This window comes from Aptenodytes forsteri, unplaced genomic scaffold, assembly GCF_000699145.1.
Source record: "Aptenodytes forsteri isolate BGI_AS27 unplaced genomic scaffold, ASM69914v1 Scaffold242, whole genome shotgun sequence".
In the NCBI taxonomy this organism is placed as follows: Eukaryota; Metazoa; Chordata; class Aves; order Sphenisciformes; family Spheniscidae; genus Aptenodytes; species Aptenodytes forsteri.
This window is the reverse complement of record NW_008795253.1, coordinates 2382510-2399148: the sequence shown is the minus strand read 5'-3', so window position 1 is coordinate 2399148 and position 16639 is coordinate 2382510. Positions and strand designations below refer to the sequence as shown.

General features: G+C 39.6%; 1 protein-coding gene across 1 annotated transcript; it reads right to left on the bottom strand.

Moving 5' to 3' along the window:
* Nucleotides 1-781: 781 nt before the first annotated feature.
* LAP3 (leucine aminopeptidase 3) lies at nucleotides 782-16572 on the bottom strand. The gene is made up of 13 exons (XM_009279134.1): nucleotides 16474-16572; nucleotides 16231-16346; nucleotides 15835-15889; nucleotides 13905-14010; nucleotides 12614-12773; nucleotides 9033-9194; nucleotides 7855-8013; nucleotides 6965-7089; nucleotides 5498-5586; nucleotides 3990-4092; nucleotides 2182-2261; nucleotides 1399-1511; nucleotides 782-1289 (listed from the first exon to the last, which is right to left on the bottom strand). Exons 1-13 carry the CDS (start codon nucleotides 16570-16572, stop codon nucleotides 1094-1096), a joined length of 1563 nt encoding a protein of 520 aa, XP_009277409.1. The 3' UTR covers nucleotides 782-1093.
* Between the last annotated feature and the right edge of the window lie 67 nt (nucleotides 16573-16639).

The window sequence follows — 16639 nt, the reverse complement described above, 5'->3', positions numbered from 1 at the left end:
CCGGTGGGCCGTTACCTCAGCCTGCGACAGCCCGGAGCCGGCACCGCCGCCCCACGTAGGGGCAGCCCGAGCTGCTGGGTGTCGGCCCCCCGTGTTAAATGGTAAAGAGGAGAAGCGGAGAAGGCAAAGCCGTCCTTCCCAGCGGGGCCATCCTCGAGCCTGTGCCCTCCCGCACCTCCCAGACTCCAGCCTGGGTAAGCACCAGTTCAGCACCTCTTGTTACACGCCAGCGTTTAACAAAAGAAACCTCACCCTAAAACAAAACAGAAAAACCCACTCTGGGCCTGGATCGCCCAAATTCTCAGGAAGACCTTGCCCCACGTTGTAAGCGTTACGTCTGTTTGACGTTTCAGGTGATTCTGGGAATACTTGGAGCCTGACAGCCTCGTGCCAGTAAAGGGGGGAAGCAGCAGGATGACAGAAATCATGTGAGATGGTGGCAGGTTCCCCCCAAAAAACCCACCAAACGCTTGCATTCATTAGTTTTTGTAAAACAGTTACTGGATACACTGTTGTTGGCACTTGTTTAAGACTCGCTACATAATTTAGGGCTGAAGCCATGCTAATTGCAACAGCTTAAAAAGTCTGATGGTGCATCATTTCTACCTCAATACACACTAACAGCAGGTTTAGTTTTTCTAAGGAAAAATGTTAGAATGGCATTTTTATAAACAACTTCACAGAGCTACCTTTCACACCACCTACAATTCACCCGAAACTGAGGCACAGATATGATCTCCATCTATTGTTAATTCTCTCTCAATCAAAACACACACACACACACACAAATACGAGATTTATTGTTTGCAATAATTATGCTTACTTTACATATAAAATAGGAGTTCAGGTGTTTTCCATCATCATGTTTTGGTACTAAATATCTTAAATAGTTCAAACAGAATATTTTTTTATTTTAAACTGCATAATGTGGGATGACAAATCTTAAAGGTAAGATATTCTTACCCAAGTAATGATTTATAAAATGCAGTTGTAGCTCATTGCTATAGTGAAAATATCCGTGGGGCATTCATTTATGAATAATAATTTTTTTTTTTCTTAAGGCAGAGTGGATGATTTTAGAGTAAGTATTTTATTAGGTATTGTGACTATCTTGACTTAATCGAGCTGCAAACTCTACTAATGTTCTTGTAGGCCGCCCTGCCATGCCTTTTCGAAGATAGGGCACCTCATCTTTATTCGACATCACACCAGCTATATCTAAATGAGCCCAGTGAGAGGCAGTCACAAATTCCTTCAGGAATGCAGCAGCTGTGCATGCTCCTCCAGCTCTGTGGGAAGCAGAAAAATTGTATTGTTTCTAAAGCAACACCAACAGCACAAACATTAAATGAATACACTGAAAGAAAGGGACACATGAAGGATATCGGTACATCTTACCTGCTGTACTTTCCAATGTTACTCAGATCTGCAAGAGGACAGTCTGTTACTTGTTTTGTGTAATGTTCGAAAAGAGGCATTCTCCAAACTCTGTCTCCTGTCAAAATGCTGGCCTGAAAAAGAAACAGTGATAGTTTTGGCAATTTTTTTTTTTTTTTAACTGCATTTATAAGCCCCAGTATCATGCATGCTTATTTTTGTTTAGTTTTGATCAGTCAAATTCTTCAGCCCAATATAATATTAGGTGTTTGGAAATACACTGCAAAACAAAACAGTGAATCCTACTCTTTAGGTACTTCAGTGTTATAGTCAAAAGCAAAAATCTAAAGACTGCTTTTTTTTTCTTTTTTTTTTTACCCTCACAGCGCAAATCCTTCCCTTCAGAGTCTTCCTTCAGCCATCACGCTTCAGCCACTCACAAGGCCTCTCTGAATTTCTGTCTCAGTGTTATTAAGCAAGATCAATTATCTTTTTAACATGAACTAATTAGCATCAGTAGTCCAGAGCTTATGCATATGCAGTAAGTTATCAGAAGATGCAGATCCTTGAGATGATGTGCATGCTGTTGGCTGTAGGATATTAAACCTCACTAAAGAGCTAGTAATTAATAGTCAAAATTAATTATTTTCAATTAAATACAGTACTAACACCATTCCTACGAGATTTCAAATTGTAGTAACATACCTTTTAGATTTGCATAAGGACTTTAATGCACTAACTTTTCAATAACAACAGCTATTACTGAATTATTATTATGATTTAATAATAATGCAGATAGTCTACCTCATAAAGGTGAGTCCAAAGCCAAGATGAGTTTGTGAACACTCCAGTCGCAGCAGACCCCAATGCAACATCCATGGCACCTACAGAACACACCTTCAAGATTATACAACAAAGGCAAATGCGGACCTGAGCTATTCCTCTGCATCCTGACTCCTCACAGAACTTTACATTTTTAATTCCCATTATCAGTAATTTATAAAGTCCGCAAATCCTAAAGATTTTAGTACACTTGCATTTTTAAAAGTTTAAACTTTGTTAAAACATTTATATAATCTAATGGGACAAGAATTCATAAAAACCATATTCTGTATCTCATGAAACTAGACTCTGTTTTCAGCTTAATGTTTCTCTGCAATATTTCTAATACAATGTATTCAGCAATAACAGTGTCATCGCAAAAAAAAAAATCTGAATTTTATTGTTTCCATATAGAAAATAAGTGAGTGGACTTTTTTCAATTTATAGACCTCTACAATTTTGAGCTGATACCTTCCCTTTTGTGAATTTCACTTGCATAGATTTTTGCACAGCATATGTGAATTTACTTTAAATGAAAATAATCCTTATCAAAATACTAAACCATGCCTAAACCAGAGGGTTTACATACATATTTATTTATTTATTTGGTGCTACAGAACTGCTTCTCTAATGCCAACACTCAATCCTCAGTGAGATTAAAAAAAAAGAAGAAAAAAAAAGTAGTTTAGCAAAATGATATGTCAAAGAAATTTCTATAGGAGCTCTCCTCCTTCCTGCTTGGTGCCCAAGGATCCCAAACACGGAATAATCTATAGTGGGAGTAAATGCCTTCTTCTATCATGCCTTTTATATGGGAATTATTTTATACAAGCCAATGATCTTAAAATTGGCTTCCCTTCTGGCTATTGAAATTTTCCACAGCATTTGAACTGGTAAAACTGATGGAACATAATTTAAAGCACTAGTAGACAATCTATAGAAAGACAATTATTTTGCTTAGCGTACTCATTAAGCAATACAGTGGACTCCTGTCTGAACTACTCTTCCATGTTTGCTCTCATTTCAGTTACAGTCACTTCACCCATGACAGCTTGTTACTGCAGTTCACGAGATGCATACACAATGCTGGTTTTAAATTTAAAATTATAACCTCATTCATACACAACTGTAGAGATGAAACAATTAAAGCACATTTTATTATGCCTGAAATTATGGAAACTGCACATAAAATAAGAGATACTTCAGTCAAACGAATTCCTGGGAAGATTATAATGACTCTCCTATGCTATTATTTAGAATCATGGAGACCTGAGCTAGCTCCCACAGTGAAGAACTGGTGTGGGGTACGTCAGAGCTCAGGCACTCAGGAAGCCGTTCACGAAGAAGTTATTTTGGCTCCAGCATGGCCAGTGCCATATGGACCTGGCAGGATTCTTCCACAACCACGCCAGTATCTGCATCAGACAGCCCCGGGAACTGGAAAGGCTTAGCTCAGAAATGGAAGCACTGGGAAACACTGTGCAGAAACATCAAAGTCTGCATAGGTTTTCCTGCTCTTAGTTCCAGCTCATCTGGGCTGGCCCAAACTTCATCTATATTGCTGAGCACGTACCCTGCATGGCAATACTCTCCCCAGTCCCAGAGACACGGTGCAGCTGTACAAGCTGTTAGCACATAAACTGTGCTAGCTGTTGTCCACCAACACGTAAAATCATCTCGGTTGCTTTCGAATTCAGGTTAGCTTTATATACGTAGTGCAACTAATCCACAGCCCAATTAATGAGAGTAACAAAGAACTGACTTGCAAAATAAGCGGGGAACCTGCTTACCTGTTAATGTTGCAGCATTCACAATAGCCCTTGCGTTAAAATTGTGGGCATAACAGAGAGCATCAGCTAACAGCAGTCTTCCTTCTGCATCTGTGTTATCCACCTTCAGGTGCAAAATTAGTCAGATTAACTACTGAAAACATCCCTTTCACTGACTTATTTCTTACATATTATCTTAAATAGCTGTCAGATTGTAAATGCACTGTCACGGGCCCTAGGAACTTCAGGTAATCAAAATTTACTCAAAATAAACTAAAAAAAAAAAAAGAAAAGATAGTATTGATACACAGTTATGTTTATAAAATAAAAGCATATCTGTAGCTGATGTCCAGTCATCTTTCAGCACTGCAACCTCCTCTGCATGCTGGGCCTCTGTGCTGCTGGCTCTTCAGAAGAGCCTGGAGGCTGGAGGGGTGCCCCAGTGGAGTGCAGGGGGCTGGTTACCATTCCCAGCAAAGCCCCAGGAATCCCAGGGGCTGCTTCTGAGCAAGCACAGAGGTCTGGCCAATGGAAACCGCAAAGGAGGAGAAGGTACCACAAAGAAGCACTGACGCATGCCTAGAAACAGTTCCTTGTTATGCTGCTTTCTCTTTGGATCTTGAAACTTTCCCCTCAAAAAAAAAAAAAAAAGCAGCCCCTTTGCTCCTTTCCCCTTTCAGGAAAAATTCATGATGAATTCTCCAAGATTAATTGCATGATGTGCTCTGAGCTACTAGCACTTGCAGATTTCTCCTTGGTGGGGGAATATGTGCCCAGTCTTTTCCCTCAAAGCAGAGGGCAACTGAACTCAGTTTTGGGAGAAGAACCTCAAGGAACTGGAAGGTTCAGCAAGTCAAAGGTGGCAGAATCACAGAAATCCAGAGAGAAATACTGATTAAGCCATCTACTTCTGCAGGAAATCAGTGGGCTACAGCACAATAACTTTCAGTACCATTTACTCTATTAGATGAATGTGGAACAATTTGGATTAAATATGAAATACATATTTTGCGTACTGATTTGGCAAGCTCCTTTGAACCAACAGTCCCTATGACTCAGGGTTCCGATTGTACAGAGCAGCTTGGCAGGGTAAAAACCTTGGTTATGTCAGCAGGAAACTAATACTCTTATGTCTTACTCCAGATAGCAGGGAAGTGTCCTGAAGGGTCTGCTGGAAGCAATTGGTGTGTTATTCATTCTGACTGAGAACCTGTATTTATGAGCATTGTTAACAACCTCTTGTGCTAAAACATTTTCTAGGATGTTCAGTAAGTGACCATACTTTTCAGCTTTTCCTAGCAATTTATAAAACATGTCTAATATCTTCAATCTATATTTATATTTGAAAGAATCCTATGATAGCAGTTTCTAATTAATAACATGCTTCTTACATTTTTAAAAACAGTACATTTGCACTGCTTATCTTTTTAAAGGGTCTTTTCAAACATGTATTCTGACTGCAGTCATATAACTTGATTGATTAAACCAATTCACTGAAAGTATTCAAAATCCAAGTTTCACATGCGTACCTGTATTGTTTTTCCATTCTTGGCTCTAACTACATCCCCAGGCTTGTTTGCCTTACCACTGGGCATATTTTCACAGAGGGGTGCCAAACCTCAGAGAGAAAAAGAAAAGTGCATTACTAGTTTCTTTCTCAGAAAAGACACAGAAAAAAACCCTTAGAAAAAACCCAAACACCTCCTTAAGAAAACAGTACTATTCTCATCTTGAATTTATGCTCAAAATCCAAATTTTCCTGGTTACTGAAAGACACATGGTCCAGTTTTCAATCAGGGAAATTCCTCTGCATGTTGCACCACCACATTCTCTCACCTACACCATTTTACCGCTAGGATTTACTTCTACTTTATGCCCAGACAAGTGAGATCAGAGAGCAACAAATATCATCTTATGTCTTCCATATACGAATAATTAGTCACACATAAAGGGATTTCTTTCCTTCTGAAATTAAAACTTCTCAAATTAACACTCTGAGCCATTCAAACTCTGCTCATTGTAAATAAACGTTGTGTAACGTCAAGAGGGGTCCAAGGACTCGCCATAGAACTCCAACCATAAAAAGAGCAAATAGAGATGAGCAAAAAGAGTCAGTGTCAAAACTCCAACTATGAACGGGATAATGGGACATAAGGCACTCCACCATTCCTAGGGAAAACCTGCTCCTGGCACGAGGAATAAGCGAATTGTGGACCACCACTTTTCAGTGGAATTACGTACACTGACTTTTGCTCCACTGATTCAGCCCTTCCCATGGCATACTTTTAAGTGAAGAATGTCATGAGGATGTGTGTTTCGCTGCACTCTACTGGTTGAAGCATAAAAGTGACTAAAAATACTAGTTCCCTGAAAGTCAAGGTTCTCAAACATAAAACTTATCCTAGAATGGATTACATGTCATCACCAACTGGTTTTGCCACGGTTCCTGAATCGGCTCATTTAATTTTAGCTGTGCAAATTTTTGCAGAAAAGACAAGCATTGCTTGTACTTCAAAATAGTATCAGCAGACCGGGTTTTTTTGGTTTGTTTGTTTTAGATTTCTGCTGAGATAATTCATCTAAGGAAACAAGAGCTGATCCCTCTTCCTGTTCAGCTGTGGCAAACACTCATGGAGGTATCTCAGCTAACTCCTTTTCAATTTCTTTTACAGATACCCACATTCCTTCTTGTAACGAAGGATCAGAACTTCTGAAAAAATTGTTGAAAATAAGTTTATTGACAATCATTTCTCACCTAAAATCTAAAAATCATGCCTTCAAAATTTTAATTCAGTGTTGAAATATTTATTCAAGCAAAGATAGTAATTTTTGATAAGCAAGTAGAAGTGGAAGAGCAAGGGAACGAGACAAATAAGTGTGCAAGAGTCCACGGCATTTCTGTAAGACTGTTACCACTGCTGATACTAGAAAATCACTTTGTCAAAAAGAAATCTTGTAAAATTAAGATTTTTGAATTCTTACACAAACATACTTACCAATTATGTTAAGGGGTAGATTTAAAGCTGCTGCTGTCACAATGGCTGAACAGACAGTTGCTGCCCCTCCCATATCTGCTCTCATCGCATCCATACCCGATGATGGCTTCAGTGAAATGCCACCACTGGAATAAACAGAACAAATCTCATTCAACATGTAGGAGTTCAAAGTTGCATACATTGATAATATTCTGTCATCAGTATGTTTATGCACCAAATACCAGTAAAAGTGTTTTCAAATATTCCTGCAACACCCTAACAAGCATACTGAAAGCAAGGTATCCAGGTTTTCATTTCAGATAAAATATGTCCATGAATTATTTCCTCGTAATTAAGATGCCATAAAAATCCAAGTAATCTGCAGCGGACTAACTCAATGACCTTTGTAATAGCAAAAGAGCACAAAACAAGAACAAATGTACAAATACACTTGGTAAAATCAGCATACGGAAGGGGAACAGACTGATAAATTCTTCAGTAGTTATGTGACATGAAAAGCAGTTATAAAGAACTGCTGCAAAACCCAAACTATTTTCTCTTCCCTTAAGCATGATCTAGATGTCCAGTGACAGACTGCAATTCTAAACATGTAAATTCTTCATCCAGAGGTTTGCTCAGGCCAAAAGAAGAAAAAATAGCAAGTTGTTTTCTTTCCCCTTGAATTTCCATTTTCCCCCCTTACAAGACAGGCGCACATCAATGCCTACTTTGTCCAATCGCTCAAGCTTGTCTTCTCCCCAAAAAAGGCAGCACAGTCCTACTATATAGGGCAAGTTCACTGGAATGGCATTGAAAGATGTGCTGAGCAAAGAAAAAGCATCTCCCCATTGAACATGAATAGCAGGAAGGCATTTTCCCCTCTTTAGTCATTAAAACATTAGCATACATACCTGTCAAATGTAACTCCTTTTCCTACAAATACCAATGGGGAGTCATTTGTATTAGTACCACCTAAATAGTGAATCTCCAGAAAGATGGGAGGTTCAGCCGAACCCTTAGCTACACTCAGGAATGCTCCCATCTGTTGTGTTGCTATCCAAGACTCCGGTCTGGAATAGAAATACATATGTTTTTTGTAATTGGACACTTTGACTAAGGTGATTTTGTTTGTTTGTTTTTAAGAGATCACAATTCTTGAAGGTTTGTACACAAACTATTAATTCCATTTTAGTTATTTTGGAAACCATCATTTAAATCCAACCATTATTACTTTTTTTGTGAAACTGAAAAATACAACCTCAAAGTTGCTGCTTGGTTTTTGTTCTGCCTTGTTTAAGAAAAAAACCACCACCAACAAAACAACCAATAACCAGTCTACACTTTCTGCATCAGAAACATTAAACTTTCACTTGCCCATCAGGCTGTAGTCTCTGAAGGCATATGGAACAACAATATTGCAGCAGGTTACGGTTTAGCTTTCTGCTATCAAGATGGTTCACTATAGGCAAAGTTGATTTCCCTCAAGCTTTTGCTTTTCAACAAAACAGCCTCCAACGCTTGCATAACCAGCTAGCCCACTTCCACTGAAGTGCAGTAACTAGAAATGCCAAAACAAGAAGCATTAGCCGTGCAAATTCAATTGCAAGGGCTTTTACAACTCCATCTCAACATTTTTAAGAGTTAAAAAAAGCCCCAACAATAACAACAATGAATAGAGGATGTTTAATTACCACATCCAAACAAAAAAGCAAAGGTATGTATAAATCCACTTGGGGAAAAACCCCAAAAGGTATTAGAAAACAGGTACCTAGTATTTGCCCTCTATTCACCGAGTCTTCATCAGGCTTCCTCTTTCACAGCACATGTGTCAGTTAAGCAGTAATTGACTGCATGACTAATTGACAGTTAATCATTTTACTGAGTCACAGTATCTTGCTTATTCTGCAAATGAGCTCACCTTCTAATACTGAGAGTAGCTTGCAGATGGGGCACCCCTCATACCTTTTTTGCCAAACACTTCCCCTGCTTTTGTCATCTGAAGCAGCAGAGTGAAAGTGAGAGCCCGCTGCAGATTTGAATAGCCTGGAAGGTATCCTACCCTATAGAGGAATCATTAAATGGAATTTACCTTATATGGACCTTCACATTGCTGAAACTTCTGAGCTTCTGTTCAATATGTTCGGCAAATTTGATTGGAGTTATATAATTAGCTGGAGCCTCCATAAGGTACCGAGCGAGGTTCTGACCCTCAGCGTAGATAACACCTTTTTGCCAGGCTTCACTTTCAGCACTAAACAACACCATACAATAATCAGGATCATAAACATTTGCAAAAGTAAGATGTTGTCAGCATCCATCTGTTCTCTCCTGTTTGAAAACGCAGTATCGTTAATTTGGGGCAATTAAGAATTTCATAGTAATCCTACTACGAGGAATTTAGGATATCCAAAGTGCATCTAGTCTAGTAACTCATCTCTAGTTCTAGTCAGTGCCAAATGCTTCACAGAAAGCTAGAAGAATCCTAGAGCAGACAGATGTAAAGTTATCTGTCTAATACATTAGGTCTTGTCCTAATCCTTACTAGTCAGAGATTGGCTTAAATCCTTAAGCACAAAGTTTAATATCCCTTCCAAAATTTGTAATCGCATTAATTATAACAGCCCTGAAAGTTTTTATTTACCATATAAAGCCTCCAATTCTGTTTTTCACTTTACTGAAATATGATTCTGTGATAAGAGTGGACTTTGGATCTTATTTCACAGTGCACTCAAAGCATTTCACTAAAGAATGACAGAGCAAATGTTTGAAGAGCCACCTGCATAGGAAATGGGGATGTCTCTCCGGTTACTTTGCAACACTACCAGTACAAAACCTTTCATTTTACTGAGACAGAACTGAAAGGCTTATTTGCTTTAAAAGATATCACAAAGCAGGGCATTAAGCTGGATTCCGCCCCTCAGAAGAGCAACACAGTGAAGGAATCCAGGAGGAATATAGAAACATCGCCTGGATATGGAGGGATGGAATTAAAAAGCCAAATCTCAGCTGACACTGAAACTGGCAAGAAGTGGGAAAGGCAACAAGAGGACTTCAACAGGTACATCATCAGCAAAAGGAAGGTTCAGGGATAATGCTGTCCCATTGCTAAATGGGGCAGGCAATCTAGTGAACTGAAGTTCTAGAAGACTGAAGTTCTCAATGCCTACTTTGCATCAGTCAATAATTATTAAGGTCTGCTTCCAGATTCCCCAGTTCTTTGTGCCTAGTAACAGAGTTTGGGGAAGAAAGGTACTACCCATGACAGAGGAAGATAGACTTAGGACTGTTTAAGGAAGCCAGACATACACAAGTCCTTGGTAGCAGGCAGGGTATATCTGAGGGTGCTGAGGGAGCTGGCTGGCATCATTGCAAGCCTGGTCTCCTTCAGTTTAGAAGGTCACGGTAACTGGATGTAGTCTCTGATTATTGGAAAAAGACAAGTCCTCATCTTTAAGAATGGCCAGGAGGATATAGGGAACTACAAAGCACTTACCCTAGACTAATCCCCTAAAATTTTATGGAGAAAGTCATCTTGGAAGCCATTTCCAGGCACATGAAGGACAAGATGGTCACCGGGAACAGTCATAGATTTATTTGGGGCAAATCATGCCTGACCAACTTGACTGACTTTTATGATGAGAGGGTTGGCACAGAGGACCACAGTGGATGTAATTCATTTTGGCTTTAGCAAGGTTTTCATGTAGAATCCTTCCAGAGAAATTGAGAAAACATGAACTGGAAGGGTAGACTACAAAATGGGTGAAAAACTGGAAGAACTGTTGGGCTCAGAAGATAGCAGACAACAGTTGAACGATCTAGCTGGCAGTTAGTTATGTGTGGTGTTCCTCAAGGGTTGATACTGGGGCTGATACCTTCATCAACAACTTGGACAATGAAACGTACCCTCAGAAGTTCATGGACAGCATCGCATTGCGGGGAGCAGCTGAAATGGGGAGGGTAGGGCCACCATTCATAGGGGCCTTGACAAGCTGGAGGAACGCACCAAAGGGAACACCATGAAGTCTAACAAAGACTGGCGTAAAGTCCTGTACCTGGGACAGAACAGCTCTATGCAACAGTCAGGCTGGACACTGACTAGGCAGAAAGCAAAGTTGGAGAAGAGCACCTGGGGATCCTGGTGGACAAGTTGTACAGAGGTAAGCAGCGCATTACTGCGGTGACAAATGCCAGCCATGTATTGGGTTGGATTACAGCATGGCCAGCATGTTAAAGGAAATAATTATTTACCTCCTTGGCATTTGTGAGGCTGCATCTGGCTACATCTTTTGAGTGCCTGAATACAAAACAAATACTGATAAACTGTAGAAAGTCCAAAGGAGGGCCCTAAGAGGGACAGAGAGTTGGAGCACATGGTATATGAGGAGAAGCTAAGAGAACTGGGTTTGTTTCACCTAGAAAAGAAAAATTTAGGAAAGATCTAATTGCAGTCTTTCCTCTACCCTTACATAGGGTTTATAGAGAAGATGAAGACAGACACATCTCAGAGCTGCACAGTAAGAAGGTAAGAGACAATGGGCTCAAGATCCAATAGGGAAACTGCAATAGGACATAAAGAAAAAAAAAAGTCACCATGAGCATAGTTAAGCACTACAACAGATGGCCCAGTGAGGTCGTGGAATTTCCATCTCGGGAGATATTCAAAACTGGACTAGAAAAAGGCCTGATCAACCTTTAAAGTTGTATGTAACTTCCAGGTTATCCCTAATCCAAGTTGGAGCTGGACTAGATGACCTCCAGAGGCCCTTTCCAACCTAAATTATTATATACAAAAGTTACTTCCAGTGTCATAAGGGGTCATAGAACCATCTGTGTTTTTAGGAAATGTTTATTTAATATCATCGGCTCCCAAACTATCTGCTGTGTTACAAAACGCGAAGAGTGTTGCATGTAGCTTATCAAGATGTGCTTAAATTGAGAGGTTTTTATTTTATTTCACTAACTTCCTCGTAAGGAAGGACTTGTTCCTGTATAAAGAACATATGAGAAATACCTCTCCTCTGCGTGACAGAATATCCCATATGGAAGGTCCAAAGTCCACTCTAATACAGTAGAAGGGGATTAATAAAACTTTGTTCTGGAACCAAAAGCTCCGATATTACTTTCTGCTCTTAAGTAACAGTTATGTCTATTTAGAGGCCAGAAGCACCCAAGCTTCTCTTCTTGCGTTATACTCTCTAAAAGAAAATGTAACAAATGAACTATGTAAAACCTATCCATCATGGTATGGTCTGGTGTCAATTAGCATTTCCTAATTCTCAAAAGGATTTATTCATTTATGGAGTCTGAAATACCTCTGCTCCACAATTTTGGCACGCAATATCAACAAAAGTCCTTTTATGTCACAAGTATGCTTCAAGTAATTTTTTACTCTTATTTTTATCCTGGGCCTTCTTTTCTATGAAGCAGCATTTATTACCCCTAACCTCAGAACAAGGCATACTAACAAAACACATGGAGCAAACACTATAAATATACTTGAGGTGTAAAATACTTCAGGAAGTTCAAAGGAGGAGGAAGACTTAAGAGGGATATTGCTGCTAGCCCTATTCTTCGAGTTTTGTGTTTTTCTCATGCACAAGCATGCACACAGTTTTATAACTAAATAAACAAACAGATAAATAAACAGGCAAGCTTTCCTTTTGCCATCACCTTCCATGAAGCTGAGGAGTAACTACAGGTTTCTTTTTTTGCTTCAGGTCGTTATATTCATGCAATCCAAGGACAGCGCCTTCTGCAGCCGCTTGAGCATCTCCACAGGGGTCTACTTCAACACAAGGGATCTCCAGATCTTGGACCTGCCTACACCCAGCTGAAAAATACAGTACAGAACTAGTAGGCTGAGTATTGCACAGAACAGCAAAACAGGTGTCTGAGGTGATCAATATGACATTTAAAGGAAAAAATAATTTTAACTCAAGATATGAGTGTCATGGTTTAGCCCCAGTCAGCAACTAAGTAAATCAATTCAAAAGATCATGCAGTAGAATAATTTGAAATGCTAATGACCATATACTGACAAATTTTGACTTAAAACTTCACTTGATGAGTTGTAACAATTAAGACATTTCACAAGAATAAAAAGGAAAGTCCAGAGTTGTTCCGATTCCTTTAAGCTCACTCTATGTCAAAGAAAAGCTCTATCATTCTGGAGTGCTATGGATTATGACTATCTACAGGTATCAGAAATTTGCTGTAATCTAGTTTTTTGCTAAGAATATATGACTGCTCTTTTCTTCCAAATGAGTTTATACACACTTTTATAAACAAACAAACTACAAAATAGAATGCATGGAATATATACCCAAATAATGTAACTGTTTTGGCAGCTGGTGAGACAACACAGGCTAGCACTTTGGACATACAGCTGTCATACACGTGTGACTGACCTCCAGTCTCAGATTATAAACTCTGCGGTGAGAACAATATTCTTGTTTTATACACACTTAGATGCAGCAGTCATCCTTGATTAAGATAGACAGGCCTTCTCTGCGTACAACAGATAACATACTGAATCATACTACTGATGTTGTGAAAGATACCAGTTTGTAACACAAATATCCGTTACAAACTAAGTGGCAAAAGTAAATATGTGTGCATACTTAAGTTCAGCGTGAGCATAAAGTGAACCAGTGATGCTCTCAGGCTTCAAAATAGTAGTAATTAAACAAGCGCCTTTTCAATATCACACTGTTTAGGAAAGTTATTCGGTATAAATAACTGGAGTTACCTGTCTGCAGATTACATGCCCTATAACTCCTTCCTCACTAAGGAAAAACTTCATGAATATCAGTGACAAGTAAATGCATTTACGAAACCATGCAGTAGGTTTTGCATTTCAAAACAAAATCATATCTAGACTCACTCTTCAAAAGTGGAACATGCTGCACCATTACAATAGTTTTATAGACAAAACACTTAAGAAAATTTAAAAATAGTTAACCTGCAACAGCTGCACGAATATTTTCTTTGCCTTCATTCCAGTTTTCTTGGTCATTTACTCCAGCATTCTTCTTACCCAAGCCAACTACAACCACACTCAGAAAGTCCTAGATGAAGCCGACACACAAATGGATTCACTTTCCTCATTGTTACAGCCACAGAAGAGAGTTGTTAAGAAGACCTTACTTTCCAAATCAAACCAAGGACAGCATTAAAATACATTCAGTACTTTCTCTACGTTACACGCATTTCTACGTTACCAGTGCCAGTATGGTGCCACTGTCTTGCACTCCCAACCATTTGCCAGAGGCATGCAACCAGTTGTTCTGTTGTCCAGTTAATTACGTGTATTGCAGCAGACAGGGCTTTATGCTCAACACATAGCAAACTTGATACTTCTAAGTGCAAGTCTAAGAGTCCTTTGAAAGCAGATCCAGCTTTCCAGCTGCAACAAAGGCCAGAACTGAGCTGGAGAAGTGTAACCTTTCTTGGCACAGTACTATGTTCAAAGAAATAAAATCACTTCAAAGGCTGAGCCTATTAGCTCAGTAGCTGAGCTGGCATGATTTGCCAGGTAACAAACCAAAGCTGCACAGAGGTACACAGCTCCAGAACTCAAGAAAGCAATGTAGCACAGCAGACTAAATGCTTGCCTTATAAGCCGCAAGTGGAAGGCAAAAAGGAAGAAATAACGAAGATTAAAGGAGCCTTTTAAGAATGAAGTCAAATTTGTATAAAACTCAAGGTTATATATGTGAACAGATTTCCCATTGCTCTGAAGAAAAATGAAGTTCATCTTGGGCTTTCCCTTCCATCACAAATAGCTGCTCTGTCAGATTCTAACAATCAGCTTTCAAACTGCTACACCGTAGTAAAGTCTTTTAGCCCACAAGATGCTGAAAGTAATGTTCGCTTTCCAGAAGATCGGTGATTCCAGTTCACATTTTTTTAGTTATCGTTATTTTACACACTTAGAAGAGTCCATAAGGCCAAATTCTACTGCCTTCGCTTGCAGAGATTTGCTACGCACTTCAGAGGCAATCCTGTATGCAGAACTGGGATAATGGAACCTTCAGTGGATTCAACTTCCATGAAATTTCTGACAGCCTTTCTACTGAGTCTAGTGTCACCTGTCTGGGGTCTCCACACAGGAATTTATACATGGTAGGCAGTACTCACTACAAATTGATTTATTTAAAATCATTTAAATAGCCCTAATGTAAGATTCAGTTACTTATACAAGGACACCTAGTGTCATATTACATGTCTGCCTAGCCTCTAGCTACTACTCCAAAAAGGCATAAATCGTACATTTGCCAGCTCCATGTAGGTGCAGTAGATGTATTAGGGCTTCTCAAATGGCACCAAAAGCCTAACTTCAAGCAGGTGAATCCCCGTCTCCTACCCTTGTGATATGTCATGTCTGTGCAGACAGAAGCCCTGCCCGAAGAACAGTCCCACGTCTTGTTTTCAGAGGTTTCAAGCACATGACTCTAAACCCTCTGATTACAGCCTATGATGGGACCACCTTGTGTTAGAACTGTCACATTTGGAAGGTCTTTGCACATATCGGTATGCACTCTTGCACTCACTCCTCCTGAACACAGGAGGCACAGTAGAAGTCTGATCCCAAACTGTTGTGCTTCAGCTCGTTCAGTAAGCAGTTATTCAGAGCACACCACTTTTGGAGCAGACTTGTTTACATCTTCTCAACTTGCAGCACAGTAGAGGGAGTACAGGATTCTGCAAAAGGGCATGCAAACATGGGGAGTGGGAAACAGGAGATTTCAATAAGAACCACATCTTTTGTTGAAAGGGGGGAGAAGAGCAGAGCATTTATATAAGCACAGCAGTGAACTCAGCTTAAAGTAAGACGTAAGGGCAAACCTCAGACATTAATCAATATGCACACGAAAATCCAAAGTTCGTACCTGATGCAAACCATGGAATATGCGTGTTTTGCCTTTCTTCAAAGATGGCCCACATCTAGGACACAAAAAGATTCTTTCAATAAAGAAGTCCTTATTAGTGATAAATCTATGGTACTACGTTCACTCCACAACCACACAGTGCTCCTCAACACCGTACTGGGACACTTGGCTCAATGCCAATACACAGAAAAGGTCAGTCCCCATGAACATTTTGCATCTGTTTCCTCAATGCTTGGTTTTTGCACAGGAATTCCCTCCAAACTGCTTGGCCTGGTAGAAGCAAATACCAGCCTGAGAAGTGATATGGATACAAACACTAATAGCGGTAAAAAAAGATCATTCTTATTGGTGTTTGTAGGTACTTTAATCCATTTCAGAGGCTTATCACACACTTACACGGACATAAGTTCTCTCAGTTTTCCAGACACAAGTCTATCAAAAGCATCTCCTGCACTAGTGAACTGGGCAGCACCTTCATCCTTTTCACTTGAGTAGACTCCCAGAACAAGACCCTAAAAAAGGATGCGCATTAATGTAAACACCACAAAATTTAGAGACCCATCTGAAAGACAGCAAGCACACTGTTCAAACCGTAGCTATGGCTGTATATGTTCATCTCAGTTTATGCATTTATCTAACAAGATGCACAGAGCGACACTTTGCTAAACCAGGATAAACTACAACTACTTTTAAGTGTGAAAAAGAAATTAGATACAGCATAACTAAAGTTATAATCATTTTGCCTAACACGTAGAGACAAAAACTCTTTCAATCTGTAATTTTAAGTACAAAACAGCTTCCCCCC

What these genes read in the sequence shown, in the direction of transcription:
- LAP3 (XM_009279134.1), bottom strand. Translation starts at nt 16,572, where the DNA reads ATGATTATAACTTTAGTTATGCTGTATCTAATTTCTTTTTCACACTTA. An exon ending in TATTCCATGGTTTGCATCAG is followed by an intron (nt 14,011 to 15,834) that starts GTACGAACTTTG and finishes GGCTTCATCTAG; the next exon opens with GACTTTCTGAGTGTGGTTGT. An exon ending in TCTACCCCTTAACATAATTG is followed by an intron (nt 5,587 to 6,964) that starts GTAAGTATGTTT and finishes TTTCTCTCTGAG; the next exon opens with GTTTGGCACCCCTCTGTGAA.